Below are 24743 nucleotides of genomic sequence, written 5' to 3'. Positions count from 1 at the left end.
ATTTCTGAAGAAGGGCCTAGGCCCGAAACGTCGGCTTTCCTGCTCCTCTGATGCTGCTTGGCCTGCTGTGTTCATCCAGCTCTGCACCTTGTTATCTCTACTTACAAATGAGTGTCAGGTGACACTTGTAAAAGTAACACTTTGCATAACCTTTTGCTTCAAAATATCTTTTTCCTAATTCAATATGCAAAACAAAACCTTTACATTAACCAACATTAAATACAAAAATATTCAAGGTATTACATTTTTCCTCAGTGATTAAAGAACCATTGAACTTCAACTGTGATCAGGCATTTAAAACAGACCTTAAACTATGGGGTGTATGCTTCAAAGATTAGTGCATTACTAATACTGTCAATGTCATACAGTCTGGCTTAGAAAAATACTTCACATTCAAACTCTAAGAAAATCAAACATAAACCCATGCTGTAAATATGCAAAGAGAAAATGACAGTCATATTTTTTACTTCTTGTAATTATGAGTCAATTTTTCATTACATATTCATATCAAATTGGTTATTGCTCCAAATAAACTGGCTATAAAATGCCATACAATACAGTTTTATCAGTGCAGTTTCCTGTTCTCAAGAACAAGGCAAAATTTATTAATTTTGCTTACAACTTCGGATTTATCCCGCCAGTGTCCATTTTCAGCACGTTCTTTTCCCACCTGGTGATTCACTGGAACACTGCAGAAAACATAGGACAGACAAGAGGGCATGCGAGCAGAACACTGTTAAAATGGTCAGCTGCGGGAAGGTCAGGGTCATGCTTGTGCACAGACCGGTGGTGTTCTGCAAAGCGGTCACCAAGTCTGCTTGGTTTCTCCAATGTAGAGTAGGCCACATTGTGTGCAGCGAATACAACACAACATTGCAGGTGGTACAGGTGAAATGCTGCTTCACTTGGAGACTGTTTAGGCCCTTGAATGGTGAGCAAGGAGTTGGTGAAGGTGGTGTTGCAACTTCTGCAGTTACATGGGAAGGTGCCGTGGTGTTAGGGACAGGCTGTTTGCTAAGTTCACCAACTGCATGGCATCAAAAATTGTGTCCGTTAAGGGCTCCAAGTCAATTCTCAGTTCCTCAGTCTGAGTTACATATATTCAGACAGACCTTCCACAACAGCTCTCTTGATAGATCTTCCCATCCTCAACTGAGGAATGTAGCCCTCCCCCATGATAACCAAGGACTCCTATTCCAAATATCCATTCTAGGTGAAGCAAGTTACTTGTACTACTTATAATACAGTCTAAAGTATTTGCACACAATGCATTCTCCTCTACACTGGGGAAACCAAATACAAATTGGGAGACCATTTAGCAGAACATTTCAACTTGCAAGCATGAATTTAAGCTTCTGGTTGCTTGCCATGTTAATGCAGCACCTGTGTCACACTCACATTTCTGTCCTCTGCCTGCTGCAATTTTCCAGTGATACTCATTGTGAGCTCAAGGAACAGCCCCTTAACCATCAAATTTGGCACTTCACAGCCTTCTGGGCTGGAAACTGAACAGTTAACAGTTACAGACCATGAAATTTATCCTCCACTTTTGATTTTAGTGCCATGTACTGCACATTTGCAAAGTTGTTCATTAGCCTGGCATTTACAATCACTTTAGACAAATGCCTACTCTTTTCTACAATTATCACCCCTTTGCCATTTGTTACATGACATTTTTGCCATTTGTTTCCTCACATTCTCTTCCCAATCCTAGCATCATAAAAATCACATTTGTTATTGGTATTTTCTACATTTTATTCTGATTTCTAAAAGCAAAATATTTGGCATATTGTTTAATAAAATATTTGAAATATTTAATACTTTTCACAGTCACATGCCAAAGCACATTACGATCAATTAGGTGTTTCTGGAATGTAGTCACCGTTATATGGAAAAAAACAGTAGCAAATTTCTGCACATCATGTTCCCACACTAGCAGGGTGATAACCAAATAATCTGTTTCTGTTGAAGGATAAGGGGGTACACCCCCCAACTGCTCTTCAAAACAAATCCTTTACAGCCACCTGACAGGGCACAGAGGACCTCTGTTTAACGCCTTATCTGACAAAAGCATCTCCTACAAAAGTACTCACTCAGTGTTGCATGAAATTTAGTAGCAAGGCATTTGTACACAAATCCTAGAAGTATCTTGAACACAAAATTTTCAGACTCCAGTTGGAATCTTATGAACTAAGTCAAAGCCAGCATGCATTTATTAAATTTGCCAAGACATATTTTCACGTAGGGTGAAATTGGGCATTTTTGCTGAAGCCAAGAGTGAAATAGAAAATCAGAGAGAACATGTAGTTGGTTCTATTCTTGAAACGTGCACTTTTAGGGAATGATTTATCTACTTCCTATACATCCTTGATCATTAAATCTAAAAAGCTTCACAGTTCAATCGGTGCTTAGGTCAGGGACAGTGACACTAATTTGCTAGGGAGGGCTCTTGCAGCACAGTGATAGTATTCCTACCTCTGGGTCAGATGGTCCAGGTTCAAGTCCCACCTACCCAAGGAGATTTGTCATAACATTCTGACCAGATCAATTAGAAATAACTTACACTGGAAATAACAAATGCCAGTGATCACAGCAGGTCAGGCAGCATCCATGGAGAGAAAGCAAGTTGACATTGAGTTGAGATGACTCGGAGTTGAAGTGAAGCGCAGGGGGGCTGCATTTATGCTATAGTTGGGGGACAGGTGGATGGAGTGTCAAGTGCTGGGAGGGAAAGGATGTTGATAGTTTCGATTTAGTGATTGGATTGGGAGAATGGCAGAACAATGGTGTGTCTAACTGCCAGACTAGAAAGAACGGAGTCCCACTGGGGTGGGGGGGGGAATGGGAGGACATGGTTACACAGAGAATATAACAAGTAAAACTAAAAGAAAGGGAAGGAATGGGAATGGAGTTCAATACCCTCAAATTGTGAACCAAAATTAAGTCCAGAAGCCTGTAAAGTGCCTAGCCTGAAGATGAGACAACAGTGTGAAGCTGGAGGAACACAGCAGGCAAGGCAGCAGAGGTTGCAGAAAAGTTGACATCTCAGGTCAGGACCCTATCTCCTAGCCTGAAGGTGAGATGTTGTTCCCCCAGGTTGCTTTGATTCACTGGAACATTGCAGCAAACAGAGGACAGACAAGTGGGCATGCGAGCTGGGTGCTGTGTTAAAATGATCGGCTATGGGAAGGTCAGGGTCATGCTCGCGCACAGACCGGTGATGTTCTGCAAAGCAGTCACCAAGTCAGAGTTTGGTTTCTCCAACGTAGAGTAGGCCACATTGGGTGCAGCGAATACAACACACAATATTGCAGGTGGTACAGGTGAAATGCTGCTTCACTTGAAAAGACTGTTTAGGCCCTTGAGTGGTGAGCAGGAAGTAGGTGAAGGTGGTGTTGCACCTTCTGCAGTTGCATGGGGAGACTGGGGTGTCCCAGAGGGAATGATCCCTGCGAAATGCAGACAGGGGGAAGTGAGGGGATGATGTGTTTGGTGCTGGCATTCTGCTGGAGTTGTCTGAAATGGCGGAGAATGACCCTTTGTATGCAAAGGCTGGCAGGATGAAAAGTAAGGACAAGGGGGACATGATCACGCTGTTGAGTGATGGGAAGGGGCCAGGGTGGAAGCACAGGTGATAGGTTAGATGCAGTTGAGGGCCCTATCAATCAGTGGGTGGGAAACCATGGTTACGGACAAAGCAAGCCATGTCAGCAGTACTGTTTTAAAAGAAATAACTTAATTAGCCTGACTAATGAATGGCTAATCAAGGGCTCCTGAAAAAGGATAGTCAGTAACTGACTCCAATGAAAGCACATGTCGACAGGGGCTATGAATAGACTCAGGGTCGACTGTGATGTCCCCTGCAATCAAATAACCCATTTGCAGTCACAAGCAAAGCTTGCAGGGATTGAGATTTGGGCAAGCTATAAATGAAAGGGGTATCCTAACTTGTTAAAGAGGAGGGAAGGAGTAATTTGGTAGAACAAATTAAAATAATCCATCTTGCCCCTTTAAGAATATTACAGCTCTGCAGGTTTAAAACTTCACGTCCAAATGCTCAACACTTTTGAACAAGAGCCAAGAAACAAATGTTCCACAAGTAACTACACAGTGAGCAGAACATGGAGATAACTGAATACATAGAAACAAACTAGAATCAGGAATAAGTCATTCAGCCCTTCAAGCCTGGTCCACCATTCAACATGATTGTGGTTTTCGTTTTCAATTCATTCATGGGACATCAGCACAGGTGGCTAAGCCAGTACTTTTGCCTATCCCCAATTGCCTAGAGGGCTGTTAGGAGTCAACTACATGGCTGTAGGTCTGTAGACCGACATACAGACCAGACCAGGTAAGGACTGCGTATTTCCTTTCCAAAAGAACGTTAGTGATCTAGATGGGTTTTTCTGACAATCAACCACAGGTTCAAGGTCAAGTTTAGACTCTTGATTCCAGAGCTTTTTAATTTTAATGGAATTCAAATTTCACCATCTGTGGGATTCAAATGCAGGTCCCTAGAATAGGACCAACAGAACTAGGTCCTCAGTACCCTGTTTCTGCTTTCTCCCCACGTTTTGTCCTTTTAGTCTCAATAACTGTATATCAAACTACTTCTTGAACCCAACACGTTGGCCTTAACCGCTTTCTGTGGCAGAGAATTAGAAGAAATTTCTCATCTCAATCCTAAAAGGTCCACCCTGTATTTTAGACTGTAAACCCTGGTTCTGCACTCCTTAGTCATCAGGAATATCTTACCTATGCTTACCTAGTCTAATCCTGTTAGAACTTAATAGGTTAAGATCCCCTCATTCTCTAAACCCCATTGAAATAGTCCTAACCGATCCAGTCTCACTTCATGTCAGTCCTAACAAAGCTTGAAAATTGCCAACTCATGAAAGCACTGCAAATCTCAATAGTGACCGTTAACTGAATGAAAATATTTCCAGCAACACGCACATTTCAAAACAATTGGGGTCCCATGCAAAAGAAACTGCCATGTGGTCTCTTACCTGATTGTACATATAACGTAACATGAAGTCCAACAAAAACGATTTGCCTTTACGAAATGCTCCTGCCACAGAGACAACCACAACGTTCAAGTCCCGAACGTGTTCTTGCAATAGAATTCGCTCCAAGGATTCTTCATCGAGATCAAAATGATGATTATCTTCATGTGCCAACACTACCTGTATTGGTCTTGCCTCTTTCATGGGTACATCATCGGAATTCATTGCAGCCTCCTGGTTACCATATTCATCTATTGAAAACCAAAATAATATACAAGTTAGCCTATGCCAAAACAAAAATTACACGTGCAATGAGATGTGATCTACTTCACCTTGACGTAGACTTTTCCTTTCCCAGAAAGGAATGGTATCACAATCGAAACCCAACTGAAATCCATCGTACTCAGCTCGCACCATGAATCAAAAAAATTTTATCTTTAAAATATTCCATCTAACCCAAAACAGATAAACCTGTTCTACCCCTAAAAACCTTAGTCAGATGCAGCAATTAACGGTCAGCAGACTGGAATACAAGAGAATAAAGTGGTTCCTATCCAACCAGGGTTTAAACAAAAGTTATAGATGTAACTGTTCAGCTAATCAACTTTTGAAACGAATGAAAATAATGCAACTGTGCTGATCTACAAGCTTCAAAAAGGCACCTGTATGTGTCAGCAAATTTACATGCCAACCACAAGCTCAAAACCAAAAAAAGGTCCAAAGTCAATAACTTAAATCAGTACAAACCAGCATGTTGCTTATGAAATCACGCAATTTGTATTTCCTTCAGGATTACAACTTCCCTGCAAACAAAGTAGATACACCTTTATTCTAGAGAAATAAAGTCACAACTATTTTAGAAGAAACAGAATGAACACTAGACACTGAGCAACTTGATCTCAGTGGTAGAAGGTACCCAATAGAGAAAATATTGTATTCCATCCCCTACTCATTTTTAATGAAATCCAAAGTTTCAATAAATCTTTACTGTTTTGGTACTCAAAAGTGATACCTAGGTTGTTATAAACCTCTCACACTTGCACAATACTACAGTACTTGACTTTCCTGTTAGAAATACTTAAAATTTAGATCAATTTCTTCCAAACAATATCCACTCAAAGACTAAACATACACATTAAACAAGTTAACAATTTGCATAAATGCAAATCTCATTTTAAATGAATCAAGATAAACATTAGTTGTTGCATGGTTTTGTCTTTCTACAAGCCCAAAAATGCCAAAAGCACCAATTCTGATCTACTTCTAGAGAGTTATGTCAGAGCACCTTAGTGCAACACATGCAGCCTTCATTCTAACCAAAAAGGCATTTAGTATTTTGCCAAATGGATAGAAGGCCCATGATCAATCCAGAACATTTTTCACACCAAGAACACTCTGAACAGTATCAATCTTTTAGACATTGTTAAAATATTAACTTCTAATTGCTTCCAGTTTTGGCATGGGTTCAACAATATCCAACTGCAATAGGGCACTGTGTGTCCACTTATGCACACGGTGCTCAGTGACTAATCTTGAGTTTAGCAACAATCAGTAAAGTGTAGGATGGCAAGAATGGAACTTTAATGGGCAGAGGGGCATTTACATCCAAGTGTGTGAATAGAGAAAGATTTTTTTTACAACAATGAAGTCTAAGATAATAAGGACTCAAAGATTCTGCAGGTCAATCTCGGCTAATAGCGTGAGAAACATCCCGAGGATTTTGAACAGCCAACATTACTAACAAACGCGTCTGGCTGAACGGAGTAGAGAAAAGAAAGAAAGCAGTTTATATAGCTATTAATATGCTTAAGCATATGCAATCGTACATACAATGGATACAAGTATTGTACCAACATCACACTTAAGTTAAACACTTGGACTTGCACAATATACTTTATGAACTCAAGTTTCAACTCGACTGTTTGTAGCAGTCACTGGACCTCTAATCAGGCCCTAATGGTGATGTCTGGCTTTGAGCAAAATATTGGCACCAGCCTCAAGTACTACATGTGCAGATCTGCATTGGGATATTGATAAATATAAAGCATTAAGTCACTAACTAGTATTGAAGTTGAGAATGAGGATTACTCCAATATCCAACAGCAATTAGAAAGAAAGGGTGATTTATGTTTTATAATTGCAATTCAAGCAAATGTTAATCACAACCTGTGCTAGATTTCAGCACATATTAAAATCTCCCACAGCTATGTCAAACACAAAGTAGGAGTAAGCTCTACACTCAGTTCAACTATATATAATTCAATACAGGAATTTAAGCATAAAAAAGGAGCCTGCTTACAAAGAAGTTTTGCATTTATATTATGCTCAAAAGTACTGAAGAGCTGATGAGAATGGATTTTATTTGCTGTTTAACATGTCTGCCTAATCCTGGTGCTAAAATGAATTGACAATTTCAATCCTAGACGCATTGATTCCCATTAGTGACCAAAGGAAAGAAAGAGGCTGAGCAACCACAGGAGATGTGGATTTTTAGAATAATAGCAAGAATAGAAAATACTCAGCAGGCCAGGCTGCATCTAAAAACAGGAACAAAAATTCAGGCCAATGACCATTTCAGAACTGTTTTGATAGGTGCTGCTAGACTTGAGAATTTCCAATATCTGCAGTATTTCACTTTTGCATTCTTAAATTGTTGATTTTTGCAGTAAGCACAAATGAAAAATAGAAGAAGGTGGAAAGCAACAAACTGTTCAGCTCAGTTGTTTCTACAACATCAGTAATAAATACTTAAATATTTAACTGCAAAAAAAAAAAAAAAAAAAAAAAAAAAAAAAAAAAAAAGAGAATTCTAGTCCAAAACAGGAAATGCTGAAAATGATCAGGTCTCGCAGCACCTGCCAGAATGTCTCAGGTTGATTTGTTTTCTTCAGAACAGATATGTTTCAACTGAACATTTCAATGTGTTGAAACACAAACTCAACTTCAAGGGAGTTAATGAAAATCAAGACTCCAAATTCCATTCCGAAAGCCTAAAATCTAACGTCAATACTACGAAGACATTGCTAAGACTCTGCCCAAAAGCAGCATTTTGCCCATAATTTTAAAAACCCTTATCTGGTCAACCAATAAATGATCAAATCCTTCTCATTTACTCTAGCACCATGAAAGATGAACTGGAGAGCCAGAAAGCAGCAATTTTAGAATTCCAAGTTGTGTACAAAAATGTTACAGAAATAGAAGAATAGACAATTCAGAAATCCCAAGTCATCTGAATTGCAATGGAGTTAAAGGATCAATAAAGAACTTAAACGTATAATACAACTTTCCCAACATTGGAACATTTTATAGAGAGTCAAAAGACATTAAGTATTCACTGTTGTAGCACTGCAAATGTAGCAACCTATTCTACACACAGCAAGGTCCCACAAGTAATTGGATAGTAATGCCTAACTAAGGAATGTTGGCGGTATTAGCTATGACAGCAGGTGAGCTTCCCAGCTCCTTTTCAATGCTGCAGTACAGAATTTACATTCGGGGATACAAAGATTAAGGTCAAAGGTCAATCAATATTCAGAAACATGGATGTCTGTGGATCAAGTCCTTCAAATTACACACAAATCCTTACACTAGCAATTACATTCTGAATGGTTCAATCACCTGGAAAAACAATTTTTAAGTCTTCATTAGCACCTGACATTTCATCAAGTACATGACTGGTGACAAAAGGGAAACTGTAGTAAGTAACTGAATAATCACCAGCTTTGAAACATTAACTCTGCTTTCTCCCCACTGATACTGCCAGACATGTTGAGTTTCGCCAGCAATTTCTGGTTTTGGCTCACTAGATTGATCCTGGTTATGGAATATTGTCTTAAGGGGTTGACTAGGTTAGGTCTACACTCGGTTCAGAAGAATGAGGAGAAATTTATTCAAAAGAAAAAAAAAAGATGATTTCTACGGGGCATGACAGAGTAGATGTTGAGTTGTGTCTCCCCTTGATTGTCTTCTGGTCCTTGACTATCTCAGAAGAGGTTGCTGATTCAAGACAAATAAGGAGAATATTTTCCCCCCTCAGACAGTAGTGAATCTGTGGAATCCTTTACCATAAAGGGTAGGAGAGACTGGTTCGTTAAGAATATTCAAGAGCTTGAGATAGCCAGGCAGGGAATAAAGTTAGGGGGAAAATACGGGAATGCAGAGTTGAGGATCAACAGATCAAGCATGATTTTATTGAATGGCAGAGCAGACTCGACAAGCCAAATGTCCTACATTTTAATGGTTTATTTTGACTGAATTCATTTAAGGACTCTCCATAATTCACAGGAAAGAAAATTTGGGGAGAGTCAGTTAAGTAGAACTTAATTTGGTACAGGGAGTGTTAAGTGTGTACAAGAAAATTTTTATTTTTTATGTGGATGTACCTACTAGAGAAGGAGCAAAACTTGACCTACTCTTGGGAAATAAGGCAGGGCAGATGACCAAGGTGTCAGTGGGGTAGCACTTTGGGACCAGCAATCATAATTCTATTAGTTTTAAAATAATGATGGAAAAGGATAGACCAGTTCTAAAAGTTAAAGTTCTAAATTGGAGGAAGGCCAATTTTAACAGTTATTAGGCAGAACTTTCAAAAGCTAATCAGGGGCAAATATTCACAGATAAAGGGATAGCTGTAAAGTGGGAAGCCTTCAAAAATGAGGTCGAGAGTCCAGAGACAGTATGTTTCTGGAACGGTGAAGGTGAAAGGCTGGGTAGGTGTAGGGAACGCTGGGAGGTAGGTGGTGTTGGGGGCGGTGGTGTGGAAAGAAGAGAGACAGCCAGGATCGAATGAGTCCTTAGATGAGTACAAAGGCAGTAGAAGTATACTTAAGGGGGAAATCAGGACGGCAAATAAAGTGGACATGAGGTAGCTTTAGCAAACAGGGTTAAGGAGAATCCAAAGAAATTCTACAGATGCATTAAGGACAAAAAAAAAAGCAACTTGTTAGAGAACAGGGCCCCTTAAATGTCAGAAAGGACACATGTGTGGAACCACAGGAATTGGGGCAGATATTAAACGAGTATTTTGCAACAGTATTTACTGTGGAAAAGGATGTGGAAGCTAGAGAAATAGGGGAAATAAATAGCAACATCTTGAAAAATGTCCATATTATAGGAATTGGTGGTGCTGGATGTCTTTTAAACACAGTGGTGGATAAATTCCCTGGACCTGATCAGGAGTACCCTAGCACTCCATAGGAAGCTAGGGAAGTGATTGTTGGATCCCTTGCGGAGATATCTGTATCATCAATAACCACAGGTGATGTGCCAGAAGACTGGGAGGTTAGCTAACGTGGTGCCACTATTTAAGAAAGGTGGTATGGAAAAGCCAGGAAACTTTAGATCAGTGAGCCTGACATCAGTGTTGGGCAATTTGTAGGAGGGGATCCTCAGCGCAGGACTTACGTATATCTGGAAGGGCAAAGACTGATTAGGGATAGTAAACATAGCTTTGTGCATGGGAAATCATGTCTCACTACCTTGATTGAGTTTTTTTGAAGTAGTAACGAAGAAGACTGATGAAGGCAGAGTGATGGATGTGATCTATATGGAATTCAGTAAGGCATTTGACAAAGTCCTGCATCGTAGACTGGTTAGCAAGGTTAGATCATGAAATACAGGGAGAACTAACAATTTGGATACAGAGCTGGTTCGAAGGTCGGAGACAGAGGGAGGTTGCTTTTCAGACTGGAGGCTTATGGCCAACAGTGTTCCACAAGGATCAGTGCTGGGTTCACTACTTTTCATCATTTATACAAGTGATTTGGACATGGACAAAGATGGTAGGGTTAAAGTTTGCAGAGGACATCAAAATTGGTGTAGTGGACAGCGAAGGAGATTACCTCAGAGCACAATGGGACCTTAAATCAGATGGGCCGAGGAGTTTACTTTAGGTAAATGTGAGGTGCTGCATTTTGGAAAGGCAAATCAGGGCAGGTCATTTTTCTCTTAATGGCAAGGTCTGGGGAATGTTGCTGAACAGAGACCTTAGAATGCAGGTTCATAGTTCCTTGAAAGGGGAGTCGCAGGCAGACAGGATAGTGAAGGCAGCATTTGGTACGCTTGCCTTTATTGATCAGTGCATTGAGTATAGGAATTAGGAGGTCATGTTGCGGCTGTCCAAGACATTGGTTAGGCCGCAATTGGAATACTACGTTCACTGGTCTCCCTGCTATAGGGAGGATGTTGTGAAACTTGAAAGGGTTCAGAAAAGATTTACAAGGATGTTGCTGGGGTTGGATTGTTTGAGCTATAGGAAGAGGCTGAATAGGCTGGGGCTATTTTCCCCTACAGCATCAGAGACTGAGGGCTGACCTTACGGAGGTTGATAAGGTCATCAGGGGCATGAATAGGGTGAACAGACAAGGCTTTTTCCACCAGGGTAGGGAAGTCCAAAACTACAGGGCAGAGGTTTTAAGGCGAGAGGGGAAAGATATAAAAGGGACCTAAGTGGCAACATTTTCACACAGAGCAGTGCATGTATTGAATGAGCTGCTAGAGGAAGTGGAGGAGGCTGGTACAATTAGAACGTTTAAAAAGGCATCTGGATGGGTGTATGAATAGGAGGGGTTTACAGGGATATGGGCCAAATGCTGGCAAATGGGATTAAGTTAATTTAGGATTTCTGATCAGCATAGACAAGACGGACCAAATGGTCTGTCTCCATGCTGTACAGCTCTATGACTCTATAGATAATTTTGACAGATGAATCCCTATGAAAGATAGCATCAGGAAAACAACACTAACAAAAAAAAGTTAAGATCTTTCAAATAGTTTGGATTTTTATTGTATTTTCTCCTTTATAATAAACACCTTTTCTCTTGTTAAAGAAACCCTGCAGACTTGTGAATGTTTCAGTGACTGACTACTATGCTAAATAACTGAACAAAGATCATCTACCAATCCAAGTTTCAGTTAATTTGTACCATCAACTGGGGTCAGTGCATGCATACTGACAACATCCAGCTCCAACACCACCTTCAACTCCTCTTTCTAACACGAGGCTGCTTGCTCAACATCCTGTACTAGACGAGTAGAAACTTCCAAATAATTATACGATCAATGCCAAAGACCAATTCCACCTCCTGGAAACATGTGATAAACGTGCGGTCAAAGACACAGCCTAGGTTTGGACTCAAACACACAAGAGCAGAACTCACGACCAGTGATATGGAATCTCCGATGTAGACAATCCTACTCATTAGCAAACAATCACCAATGGTGGTATTGAGCACCCAATTCTGGACACCACACTTGCGAAGTGTCAATGCCCTTGGAAACAGGAGAGGACATTTACTGGACTACCAGGATGTCGGATTTCAGTTATGTGGTTTGGGTTGGTCTCAGAGTATAAAAAGATCGTGAGTTTGAAAAAAAAAGAGAGACACCCTTTAAAATCAATCAGTAAGCTGAAACTATTTCCAGTGACACTAGGTAACCAGAAAACAAAACTGAAGTGGGATGATTTTTTGAATATACCCAGGGTTCTGTGATCTAGAAAGCCCTGCCTGAAAAGAGTGGCAATTCATTTAAATACCTTTTTAAAATAACTGGAAAATGTTTAAAAGAAAGAAAATTTTATTCCTTTTGTAAGCCTGCAAAAGGACAGAATAGTTATTCAATTACTCCTATCAAAAGTCAGCATATCTTCAGTGGCTGAACAGCCTCCTTTGGTATAATATCATTCTATGTTTCTGTGATTGCAAGTTTCAGCAAGTCAAATAATGATGACCACATCACAGGTTTCAAACATCAGATACAAGATATTCTTCCTAAACCACAGAAACATTTTGTATAAATCAAATCTGAATACATGTGCTACTTCACTATTGTTGCTTTACTAATTCCCATCAGGTGTCATTGACATCTCAACCTGCTTTAGCAAACATGCGGTGTTAACAGCAAAATTAGTTCCAAAAGATAACACAGTCTCGACAGCTATCAAGTACACAGCATCTAAAATTATTTTAGATATTTGGCTAAATAAAAAAATTGACAAGTTTTATGAGTTTGAAGGAAGTTTACTAATAAGTAAATACATAATCTTCAACTATTGATACAGCATTGCAACATGTACTATAGAAAGTATGTAAAGGTTACCTGTGAATTCACCTGATAAAAAAGGACAAGCTACTGTGACTGCAACCACTAGATGCAAACCTCTAAAGCTTATAACCAGCCTCAGCTCATCATTAACATATTTCACTTCCTATACCAGGCATTCTTACGGCTTGCAAGACTGTCAACAGTACTGCAGCTGGTACAAAATTAGTTTCATAGAGACCTTGCATTTTCAACCAGTCAATTTTGGCATAGTGAACACATTGTAGTATATGGACTCCCAAGTTCTCAGACCAGCATTCACTATTGTCTGGAAAGCAGACATTACTCAAAGGCAAGTGAAGGCTATATTAAAATCACCAGCATGATGAGTTTAACAACATACTTTAAAACCTTCAAGTCATCTCTAATGTCCTTTCTGTTCGAGGAAAAATCCTAGAGGTAATCCACGATGGAGGTCAGGAAACAAATTGGGGCTGTAAGAGCTGCTCCTTTTTTGAGGGTTTTCCACCACACCATCCTCCCTCCCCCCAGCCAGCGTTGCAAGCTGATTTCCTCAATTTCTTGGAGCAGTAATTACTGCTTTATAAACTGTTACATTATTTTGGAACTTTAAAACAGGAGGACCAGAGAGCAGGTACCACTTGGGAGGGGAAAGAGAAGCAATGAACCTGCATAGCTGACTGACGAAGCAGTGAACTTTCACAGTCGATTGCCTGTGCTGTTTAGTTATAAGAATCTCTGGATATCAGAGTTAGGTCTAAGACAAATAAACTGAAATTCACAATTGACCTTGGAGAGACCTCAAGAGAACTGCTCACAACAGGGCAACGCAGCTAAGTTTTTTTCCCCCAAAAACACTACCCTTACTTTTTTTTGTATATCCACAATAGTGAGAAGGGTGGGGTTATTTTGTTTGTGCACTTTTTTAAAATACAAAACATGGTACCAAGTTATCCTAGAGCATAAGACTGTGCTATTTTCTGGGTCTGTAGATTGTTAAGGTGAAAAGATGGCCTTTAGTAGGCTAATGTCCTGCACTTCCTGTCCGACGTGGGAAATTAGGAAGAATTTCAATGCTACTGCCGATTATGTCTGCGGGAAGTATGTCTGATTGCGAATCTTACAGGATAGCATAGATAGTTTGAGTGACAGTAAAAGGCAACGAGGAATTTACAGGAGCTGGAGTGTGACGGATGGCAGTTTCGGGAATGTACAAAACCGCAAATACAGTCAGGTAGCTGTTATCTCTGGGAAAGGGAGGCAGGTAGTGCAGGACTCTCCTGTGGCTATCCCCATCTCAAACAAGTATGCAGTTTTCAAAAGTGTTGGACTCTCAGGGAATTAGCATTGACAGCCAAGTTTCTGGTACCGAGACTGGCTGTAATGTAGTGAGGGGTAAGTCAGCATCCAAGCAATTGACTCTGATAGGGGACTCTAGTCAGACACACAGACATTTCGGCAGCCGATGAGATATCAGAATGGTGGTTTGCCTTCCTGGTGTCAAAGACAAGGATGTCTCAGAGGGGGCACAACATTCTCAAAGAGGAGAGGGACCAGTAGGAGGTCGTTGTACACAATGGAACCAATGACACAGGAAGAGAAAAGGACAGGTTGTAAGGAAAGAATATAGAAAATTAGGCTGGTTAAAAAGTAGGTTCGAGAGTAGTAACGTGTGGCATCAGGAGTAATCCACATGCTAGTGACAGTAGAAATAGGAGGATACAACAGATGAATGCTTGGCTGAGGATCTGGTGCAGGGAAGAAGGATTCACATCTTTGGATCATTGGAATTTCTTCTAGGATAGAGAGAGTGATCTGTATCAGGAAGACAGGTTACACCTGAATTGTGAGGGGACTAATAAAACAACAGGGATATTTGCTAGAGCCACCTGGGAGATTTTTAAACCTACTGGGCGCAGGTAGTGGTGGCAGCCTTGGCCAGGGATGGAGAAATATAGCAAGAAAAAGGATCGGTCTGAGGCTGGTGCAATGGGAAAAAGGAGCTAGTCAAACAAACAGTCACGGCAGGCAGGAGCAAAGCAGAGAAGAGAGAACAAGGTAGGACTGAAATTAAACTGCATTTATTTCAATGCAAGAAGTCCAACAGGTAATGCAGATGAACTTGGAATGGTTGGGAACATGGGACTGGGGTATTACAGAGACGTGGTTCAGGGGTGGACAGGACTGACAGCTTAATTCCCAGCATATAGATGCTATAGGAAGGATAGAAAGGGTGGGGAAGAGTGAGGAGAGGGAGTGGCGTTCTTGGTTAGGGATAACATTACAGCTGTACTTAGGGAGGATATTCCATCAAATACGTCCAGTGAAGTTATTTGGGTAGAACTGAGAAATAAGAAAAGGATGATCACCTTATTAGGATTGTAATCAATAGTCAGCCGGAAATTGAGAAGCAAATTTGTAAGGAGATCTCAGTTATCTGCAAGGATAATAGGGGGTAGTGATAGAGGATTTTAAACTGCCAAACATCAACTGCGACTGCCATTGTGTTAAAGGGATCAGATGAAGAGGAATCTTTAAGTGTGTACTAGGAAGTATTCTTATTAACTTATGGATGTATCTACTACAAAAGGAGCAAAATTTGACCTTCTCTTGGGAAAAGATGATAAGGCAAGTGACCGAGGTCTCTCTGGGGGGAGCACTTTGGGGCCAGTGATCATATTCTATTCATTTTAAAATAGTTATGGAAAATGATAGACTGGATCTAGAAGTTAAAGTTAAATTGGAGGAAAGCCAATTTTGGCAGTGTTAGGCAAGAGCTTTCAAAAGTTGATTGGGACGGATATTTGCAGGTAAAGGGATGGCTGGAACATGGAGAGCCTTCAAAAGTGAGAAAGAGATTCTACAGACAGTATGTTCCTGTTAGGATGAAGTACAAGGCTGGTAGGTGTCAGGAATGCTGAATGACTAGATAAATTGAGGTGTTGGTCAAGGAAAAGGAAGCAAGCATATGTCAGGTATAGACAGCAGGGATCGAGTGAATCCCTAGAAGGGTATAAGGGCAGGAGGAGTATATTTAAGAGGCAAATCCAGAGGGTAAAAAGGGGATGTGAGTTAGCTTTGGCAAATAGGGTTAAAGAGAATCCAAAACAGATTTTACAAATACATTAAGGACAAAAGAGCAACTACAGAGAGAATAGGGCCCTTTAAAGATAAGCAAGAAATCACAGGAGATAGGTGAGATACTAAATGAATATTTTGCATCGGTGTTTACTGTGGAGAAGGAAATGGAAGCTAGAGAACTTGGGAAAATAAACAGCGATAGCTTGATAGGTGCCCATATTACAGGAGAGATGCCAAATGTCTTAAAACACAAAGGTGGATAAATCCCTGGGACATGATCAGGTGCACCCTAGAATTTTTTGGACAAGGGAGGTGATTTCTGGGCCCCTCGTTGAGATATTTGTATCATCTATAGCCACAGGCGAGATGCCAGAAGGAAGGTGGCTAATGTAGTATTATCATTTAAAAAATGTGGCAAGGAAAAGCCAGGGAGGCAGAGAGAGGGATGTTTCATTCCATCACTTTTCCTGTCAAAGATGTTAATTAAGTGGACCTATTCCAGAAACACATTAGGGATCCATTAGCTCTCAGGCACTATTCCTTTTCTGTTAAAAAGGAATAGAGTAACTCTTTTCTAACATTTAACATGCATTAATGATATCCAGGCAGATTTTTTTTTTTTAAAATCAAACTTCTATTAATCTTTTAATTCTCACTGTTGGAACAATAACATAATGCAACAAACAAAAAACATTGGAAATGCGGAGGTCAGGCAATTACTACGGGGGTGGGAAGAGGAGAAGGAAATGACAGTTAACATTCATTCAATTTTAGCGTTACATTACATTTAGTATAGGCACAAGATATTCAAAATGGAAAGTGTCACAACTGCTTAAGAATCCTCTGAGCAGTACTTCCAGCAGTTACATAAAGCTCAACACCTGAAATTCTATTTTTCAGTGGGTTATTAAATTCTACATTTGTTTAGATGATTTATTTCTCCTTCCACATAATTTAAAATTCCAAAAAAGGTCAATTAGCAAATTGTAGACCAAGTTACAACAGTTGTTATTTTTCAAATAAAAAAAGTTTACGAACATGGCTATATATTGGCATATCAAAGTCCACCTGCACAGCTAACATTTCAGATCCGATGACCCTTCTTCAGAACTGACTGTAGCGAAAATTACTGGTTACATATGAAGGGGAGTTTGGTTGGGTGGGTGGAGGGGGGTAAACTGGCAGGTGTTGCACCTCCTAAGATTTCAAGAGAATGTGCTGTGGGGATATGGAGAGGCATTGGGAGCGGGAGTGGACAAGAAATAGACCAAGATGTCCCAGAGGAAACAGTCCCTCAAGAAGGCTGCTAAGGGAGGGGAGGGTAACATGTCTATGGCAGCATCTCGCCGAAGGTAGTGGAAATGGCAGCAAATGACTCTTTGGATCTGGTGGGGTGGTGAGTGAGGACTTGGGGACCCTATCAGTATTGTAGGAGGGAAGAGAAGGGGTGTGGGCCAAAGTGCAGGAGATGAACCAGACGTGACTGGGCCCTGTCAACCATGGTGTGGGGAACCCTTGGCTGAGGAAGTTGGAGGACATTTTGGAGGCCCCACTTGTAGAAGATGGCATCATCAGAACAGATGCAACCGAGATAGAGTAATGGGAGAATAGGGTCTTTACAGGAAGTAGGGTATGCGGATGTACAAAAGCTAACTGTGGGAGTCAGTGGGTTTGTAGTGGATATCAGTGGCCAGTCTATCCCCAGAAATCAAAACAGACATATCAGGGAAGGGAAGGGAGGTTTCAGAGATAGACCAGGTGAATGAGAGAGCAGGGTGGAAATTGAAAGGAAAATTGATTAACTTTTTCAAGTTACTGAAGTACTATTGATCATGAAACTTTAACTTGACTTAATGTCTCACACGATAAAATACTGGAGGTTTACCATCACCTGCGCAAAGTTATAGACTACACGGAATTTAATGTTTGGACTAACATTAAAACTGCTTTGTAGAGCTATATAACTCAATAATGTTCCTACCTATATACAACGTAAAATTCAATTTTAAAAGTTGCATGCATGTGGCAACAAAAGAAATGCAGTTTTTTTTTATGACAAACTTTAATGAGTCCAATATCCTGGCTTCCTGCTATTTACAGCACTCCAAAAATTAACAAAGAAGTGACATGGTTGCATGGCTTTTCCCCAGTTTTCTGATAAATTATAAAGCAATTGTGGAAAAACTAAGTGTTCTAAGTAAGCCATCACAAACAATATGAAATACAAGGTATTTTTTCCCCAAAAAGTAGTTTCCATTCCAATATTTCTGAATTCTACGTTAGAAGAAACCTCAGTACTTGCGCACAAATAGCAAATTAGGCTCAAGAATCTAGTTTTACACAATAGGAACCAAACCCATTAACCCAAATTCTGACAGCCTTTCTTGGGATTTCATGAAAAATACTTCCTTAAACCTGGGGACTTAAAGTCAATTAATTTTCATACGAGTAATTTTATTGCCACTTCAGGTTAAGTGGGATCAAGCTCACTTTAATATATAGATATTACTAAGAGCTATAGGGGAAAATTATCTATATAGTGTACTAGAGAAAAAAAACTGATAAACCCAGAATTTAACAAATTTTTAAGCAACCATCTAACCTATATAGTTCATAATAGTAAATACTTAGTGATTACTGTCCACCCAGTTTCATAGACATTCGTGTGAGAGGAATTTGATGATCTAGAAATAATCTAAGACTTCAGATACAAAAAAAATTGTCCAGTGTTATGCATCCAGTATAAAAATTTCTTGAAAAAAGATCATTTCAGCAGCTCAATTCAAATATCAAGATACTTGCTAGCGATTTTGAAACAATGGGAACCAAAATGTTCTTACAATCCTTCTAAATAAGTTAGAAGTAAATCTCAATGATTTGATTTTAACTTCTAGATACAGTTTATAAATTTCAATCCCACCAACTAAAAAAAAAACAAAAAAGTTGTTTAATGAATTATTTACATAAATCAGCGATGCAGCTCCAAGATAACTGTGCACTGCCACAAAGTATAGCATATAAAACAGCTCTCAGCTACTTCATTTCATGTAGTTTCTTAGCTACCATATCAAACAAATTATTGAAAGCAGATTTTAAATGTTTTCTTTTCCTACCCCATTGCAAGGAGCTTTTGCTTAGGCTATTTTACCTTGCAAAGTTTGTGAACAAAGTAAATTTAATTCATTCTTACAACTAAAAGAAGAAATTACAAAATTCTGAATTAGAAAGAAGTGGAAGATTATCCACAGAAAGATGGATGAATGAAGGTTAACATATTACATTATACTGGTGGTGAGATGAATTTAGAACAAAGCAAAGTATTCAAGCTCCAGTAAGGTTTTCATAACATTAAGTCTGGTGACCTGGTAAACTGAGCAGTTGTAATAAAGAAATACTTGATCTGCAGTTATGAGCACAAAGTACAATTCTTTTGAAAGATTGCATTTTAAAGTAAAACTCAGTGGTAACAGGATTATTTCTACCAAGGAAGTCTACAGTATGAATATATGTTAAGTGCTTCTCATTCACATCCTCTACCCAAATACAAAAGCCTCAGCTGCCCAGTGTACCACAATTACAATAAAATTTTAAAAAACAATAATGTGAACTCCAAATTGTCTGTCCTTTAATGCAGTAAACATCAAATGTCAAAAGCCTTTTACTTTTCAGTTTCACTCCCCTAATATCCTTTGTAAAGTAGTGTTTCATGCAAGAGACTGCATCCATAGGTAATGATAAGCCACCAGTACCACAGATCAGAAAACACTGAAGAGCTTCACAGGATTTCCCCAAAAATCGACAAGTGCCGTACTGCAGAAATGACTCCAGCACCTTGTGTTTTACATGTAACGACGAGCAACACTTAATCCAATGGTACAGTTCTGTATCTATAGGCGGCTCCTTGTATATCAAGGATTTTACACTTGGGGTGTAGGCCCTAACTGGAAACATTCACATCCGAGATACATTTTTTTTCTTGTGGAAAAGAATCTTACAATTCAAAGCAGCATTTTAAAAGACCAACTCCACGAAATCAGAACAAGACATCTAAATTTCAAATTAATCCAACATAAATGAAAAAGATTCATGAACATCAAATGGTACAGAGTTCAAGAGAGGCATTTTTTTTAAAAATAAAGAAAGCACTAATGTTATATCCCAGTCAACTCATCACTTGCTTCCCACCAAACAATCAAGCAACCTTATTCCAATTACATCACTGTACTAATCAAAAAGGTCAGCTCCAGTAATCAAGCTGCCTTGTTTCAGACTGCAAATCTCCACTTTCATCAAATCATTCATTCCTATTACCAAATATAAGATCGGCCTTACAGCCTCAAATCTACTGGAAACAGGTAGGAGTGCACAATATTAGTGACTCACTTGCCTATTGTGTTTGAATTGCTCAAGTATGATCACAGTCAGACATTAACCAGGATAAAGTTAGCCTTTCATTAATCCTCAGCACGCTAGTATTCGATCTAATGCTGGAAACTATTCAACTGTTTTAACCATGCCCCAAGACAACCCATTCCATTCATCATCTTTCAACTGATCCCAAAATATAAACTCTGTTAGTACCACTCATTCCTTTGACCACTTTCAAACCAATTCTGGTATTCCACCCATTAAAGGAAGCCCTTATTTAAAGGCCCCATTTAGTGTTGTTTCACTTTTATGTTGATACATCATTGGGTGCTGAAATCTTACATGTTGCAAATTTTTTTGTTATAAATGGTTGTTTCAATAACCCAATTTAAAATCTCTTCCAAACTGACTGTGCAAGTCAGGAGGTTGGCCGTGGGCTGCAAGCTCACATCATGCTACACCAAGTAGCCCCCAAACACCAGGTCCAAGACTGCCCATTCAGTGACACCACAGTCCCTCCAGTGGCCAGATCCTCAGGACCACCACTGCAGACCACTGGTGGCACAATGCACAGCAACTGCAGAACTCATAAGGTGTACAGCTGGATGAACACAGCAGGCCAAGCAGCAGAGGAGCAGGAAAACTGACGTTTCAGGCCTAGACCCTTCTTCAGAAGTGGGGGAGGGGAATGGGATTCTGAAATAAATAGGGAGAGAGGGGGAGGCGGATAGAAAATGGATAAAGGAGAAGATAGGTGGAGAGGAGACAGACAGGTCAAACAGGCGGGGATGGAGCCAGTAAAGGAGAGTGTAGGTGGGGAGTTAGGGAGGAGATAGGTCAGTCCAGGGAGGACAGACAGGTCAAGGGGGCAGGATGAGGTTAGTGGGTAGGAGATGGGGCTTGAGGTGGGAGGAGGGGATAGGTGGAAGGAAGAACAGGTTAGGGAGGCGGGGACGAGCTGGACTGGTTTTGGGATGCGGTGGGGAAGGGGAGATTTTGAAGCTTGTGAAGTCCACATCGATACCACGGAGTTGCAGGGTTCCCAAGCGAAATATGACGTGCTGTTCCTGCAACCTTCGGGTGGCATCATTGTGGCACTGCAGGAGGCCCAAGATGGACATGTCGTCCAAGGAGCGGGAGGGGGAGCTGAAATGGTTCGCGACTGGGAGGTGCAGTTGTTTAGTGCGAACCGAGCGTAGACGTACCGCAAAGCGGTCCCCAAGCCTCTGCTTGGTTTCCCCGATGTAGAGGAGGCCACAACAGGAACAGTGGATACGGTATACCACATCAAGCAGATGTGCAGGTGAACATCTGCTTGATGTGGAAGGTCTTCTTGGGGCCTAGGATGGGGGAGAAAGAGGTGTAGCATTTCCTGCAGTTGCAGGGGAAAGTGCCGGGTATGGTGGGGCTGGAGGGGAGTGTGGAGTGGTCCCTCCGGAAAGCAGAGAAGGGTGGGGAGGGAAAAATGTCTTTGGTGGTGGGGTCGGATTGCAGATGGCAGAAGTGTCGGAGGATGATGCGTTGGATCCGGAGGTTGGTGGGGTGGTACGTGAAGACAAGGGGGATTCTGTTTTGGTTGTTATTGCGGGGAGGGGGTGTGAGGGATGAGTTGCAGGAAACACGGTTGAGGGCATTCTCAACCACTGGTGGTGGTGGTGGTGGGGCGTTTTTGCAGGAAGGTGGGTGGGAGGAGGTGTATTCTAGGTAGCTGTGGAAGTCAGTGGGCTTGAAATGAATATCGGTTTCCAGGTGGTTGCCAGAGATGGAATCAGAGAGGTCCAGGAAGGAGAGAGAGAGGTATCAGAGATGGTCCAGGTGAACTTAAGGTTGGGGTGGAAGGTGTTGGTGAAGTGGATGATCTGTCTATTACTCTCCACCTGGAAAAGGCATAGCTGTTCATCTACATTGTCCCCAACAACCACAGAACATAATCTACAGAAGCCCCATAGCCGTGGCTACCACAACAAAGAAGCAGCCCAATAAGTACAGCCATCAACACGTTGTTTGGGGGGGTGCGCGCGAAGTGAAGAAAGTTAAGGCCTCACACCTGGAGTAGACACCAAAAGTAGCAGCAAGAAGGGACACCAAGCAGTGGTCACGATGTGACCAGTAACGAGCAATGACCTCAGCTAAAAACCAAAGGCATATCTTAGTCTTTGGGAAAATGCTGAACCCACTGTACCCTAGCATAACAGACTATTCACTACAACGTACTGCAAGTTACAGTATTTCTAAAAATTTAACTTATTTTTCTAATCAACCTGCTCAGAGATGTTACTTCAGACCTCTGGCGCAGGGCAGGTTGGAACCCAGACCTCCCAACCAAGGGAAGAGACATTACCACTGCGCCAGGGGACCACTAAAAATATGGAATGCTTCACAAATTTGCATGTCATCCTTGCACAGGGGCCATTCTAATCTCTTCCAATTTCAGTATATAGCTGCCAATGCAAGTTCATCTGTTTTCATTTACAAATGTAAAAGCAGTGTATTTCAACTTATGGGGTACAAGCACAAGATTTTTCAGCTAAGGTCAAGGAACCTATCAGTTCTTCACTTAAAAAAGGTTGTTTCACAAATTGTCGCTGTATTCCTGAGAATTGCAACTTTAAGCACTTCCTACACACAGCAACAGCCACCTAAGGAGGAAACACTTGGCTCCATCCTATCATATGTTCTACCTAACGTCTGTGGCACATTCAACTCATGAACACTATACAACACTTGATTACCAAAGCAATCCAACATGCTGTACATCTTCCAATCCTACAAAATTGAAACAAGACCAATCTGTGGACACTTTGTTACTTACTAATTTAAAAGTAAATTTAACGTAGGTGTAAGTTGAGCAGAGGTTTTCAAAATATTCCCAAGAGTAGTACATTTACAAAATCCTATCAATCCATGAGTGTTGAATACTTTAAAAATCAACGTTAATTTTTTCCAGAAAGCACAACACTGGCTAATAGTTTGTGGATCAATATCAAGACTTCCTCTAAAACATTCTGGCATTGGATAACATGCCTGCTGACTGTGTTCTTAAGTAGACTTCTTTCTCAAATCCATGGAGTCATGGAGTCAAAAGGGTCTACTTCCATGTTGTATGACTCTCTAAACACTTGTCAGTGGCTGTCCTTTGATTTGAGGAAGAAGTCTACTGAAGTACACACATTACTACCACATGACTATCACTAAACAGGCCCATTCTGTACCAGGTCATCTCTGGGCACATGGAAAAGGACATTACAAAGGTGTAAGATCCAGAATGCAGGATTTGTCTCCTTTATTATCCTTCTGCTGCTACCAAACCTCATCACTGAGCTAAGTGTAAACACATCAAAATACAGCTCGATGGACAAGTCGTCACCAGTTTAAACTACTGGTAGCAAGCTCTTCACACCAATTAATGTAAATGAAGCACTCCTTGAAGCAAAGTAGCCAAGTGCTTTTGAAAAGTTCTCTTTGCTGTCTCCACCTCCACAACATTTGACAGCTGCAAAATTAAGATCTGGTAGGGGAGACACTTTACAGCTACATGGTCTACTGTAGATTATTTTGAAGAAATTGTGCTTAAATGCTTGCAGAGCTGGTATTTACAGGTCAGGAACATGGAATATTTTTCTTGCCCCTGGATGAGTACTGTAGCAGTAACATACAAGAAGTTAAAGACCATCTAGGATAAACAGATTCACTTCATCTGCTCCCCTTCCACTGTTAAATATTGGCCCTTTCTACTAGCATTGCTAGTAGCAGTGCGTACTGTCAACTCAGAGGAATTTCCAAAGCCACAAGCATCATGAACAAGGTGAAGGACAGCAGACACATGGAAAAACAAACAACTTGCAAGGTCCACCAATGTCACAAACAATCATTCTTTCATTGTTGGCTAGGTCAAAAAGATTAAACTCCTTTCCGAACAGCGCTGTGTTGATACCTACATGACATGGACTGCAACAGTTCAAGAACCAGCTCACCAACTTCTCAACAGCAATTGGGAATAAACAAATGCTGGCCCTGCCATCATAATTTCTTTTGTCTCTGTGGCAGGTTACAGCCATGTTATTAGTGGTCAATCACGTACATCCTTTAAATGTCACTTCTACAGCATCAAATGCTTACTGCGTTGGTCACAGTTGCTACGAAGATCAGAGATACCAAAGACAAGGTAAAACAACTTGGGAGAAAGAATGAATTGCCAGAGAAACCTTTTCATTTAAGCTTCAACTA

At 40.6% G+C, this 24743-nt stretch overlaps 1 protein-coding gene and 1 pseudogene across 5 annotated transcripts in view; both read right to left on the bottom strand.

The window, feature by feature from the left end:
• The window catches only part of LOC109910972 (atlastin-2-like), a 75804-nt gene that overhangs the window by 48078 nt on the left and 2983 nt on the right, over window positions 1-24743 (bottom strand). For all 5 annotated transcript variants that reach the window (XM_048600674.1, XM_048600672.1, XM_048600675.1 and 2 more), the window contains exon 2: window positions 5010-5257. In XM_048600674.1, coding sequence (XP_048456631.1) covers window positions 5010-5257 — 248 coding nt within the window. The remainder of the gene's footprint in view (window positions 1-5009; window positions 5258-24743) is intronic.
• LOC125484128 lies at window positions 22878-22971 on the bottom strand (annotated as a pseudogene).

The sequence above is a fragment of the Rhincodon typus genome, chromosome 9 (genome assembly GCF_021869965.1).
Source record: "Rhincodon typus isolate 14 chromosome 9, sRhiTyp1.1, whole genome shotgun sequence".
NCBI lineage: Eukaryota > Metazoa > Chordata > Chondrichthyes > Orectolobiformes > Rhincodontidae > Rhincodon > Rhincodon typus.
The sequence above is the reverse complement of the archived record's forward strand: the minus strand, read 5'-3'. Positions and strand labels throughout refer to the sequence as shown.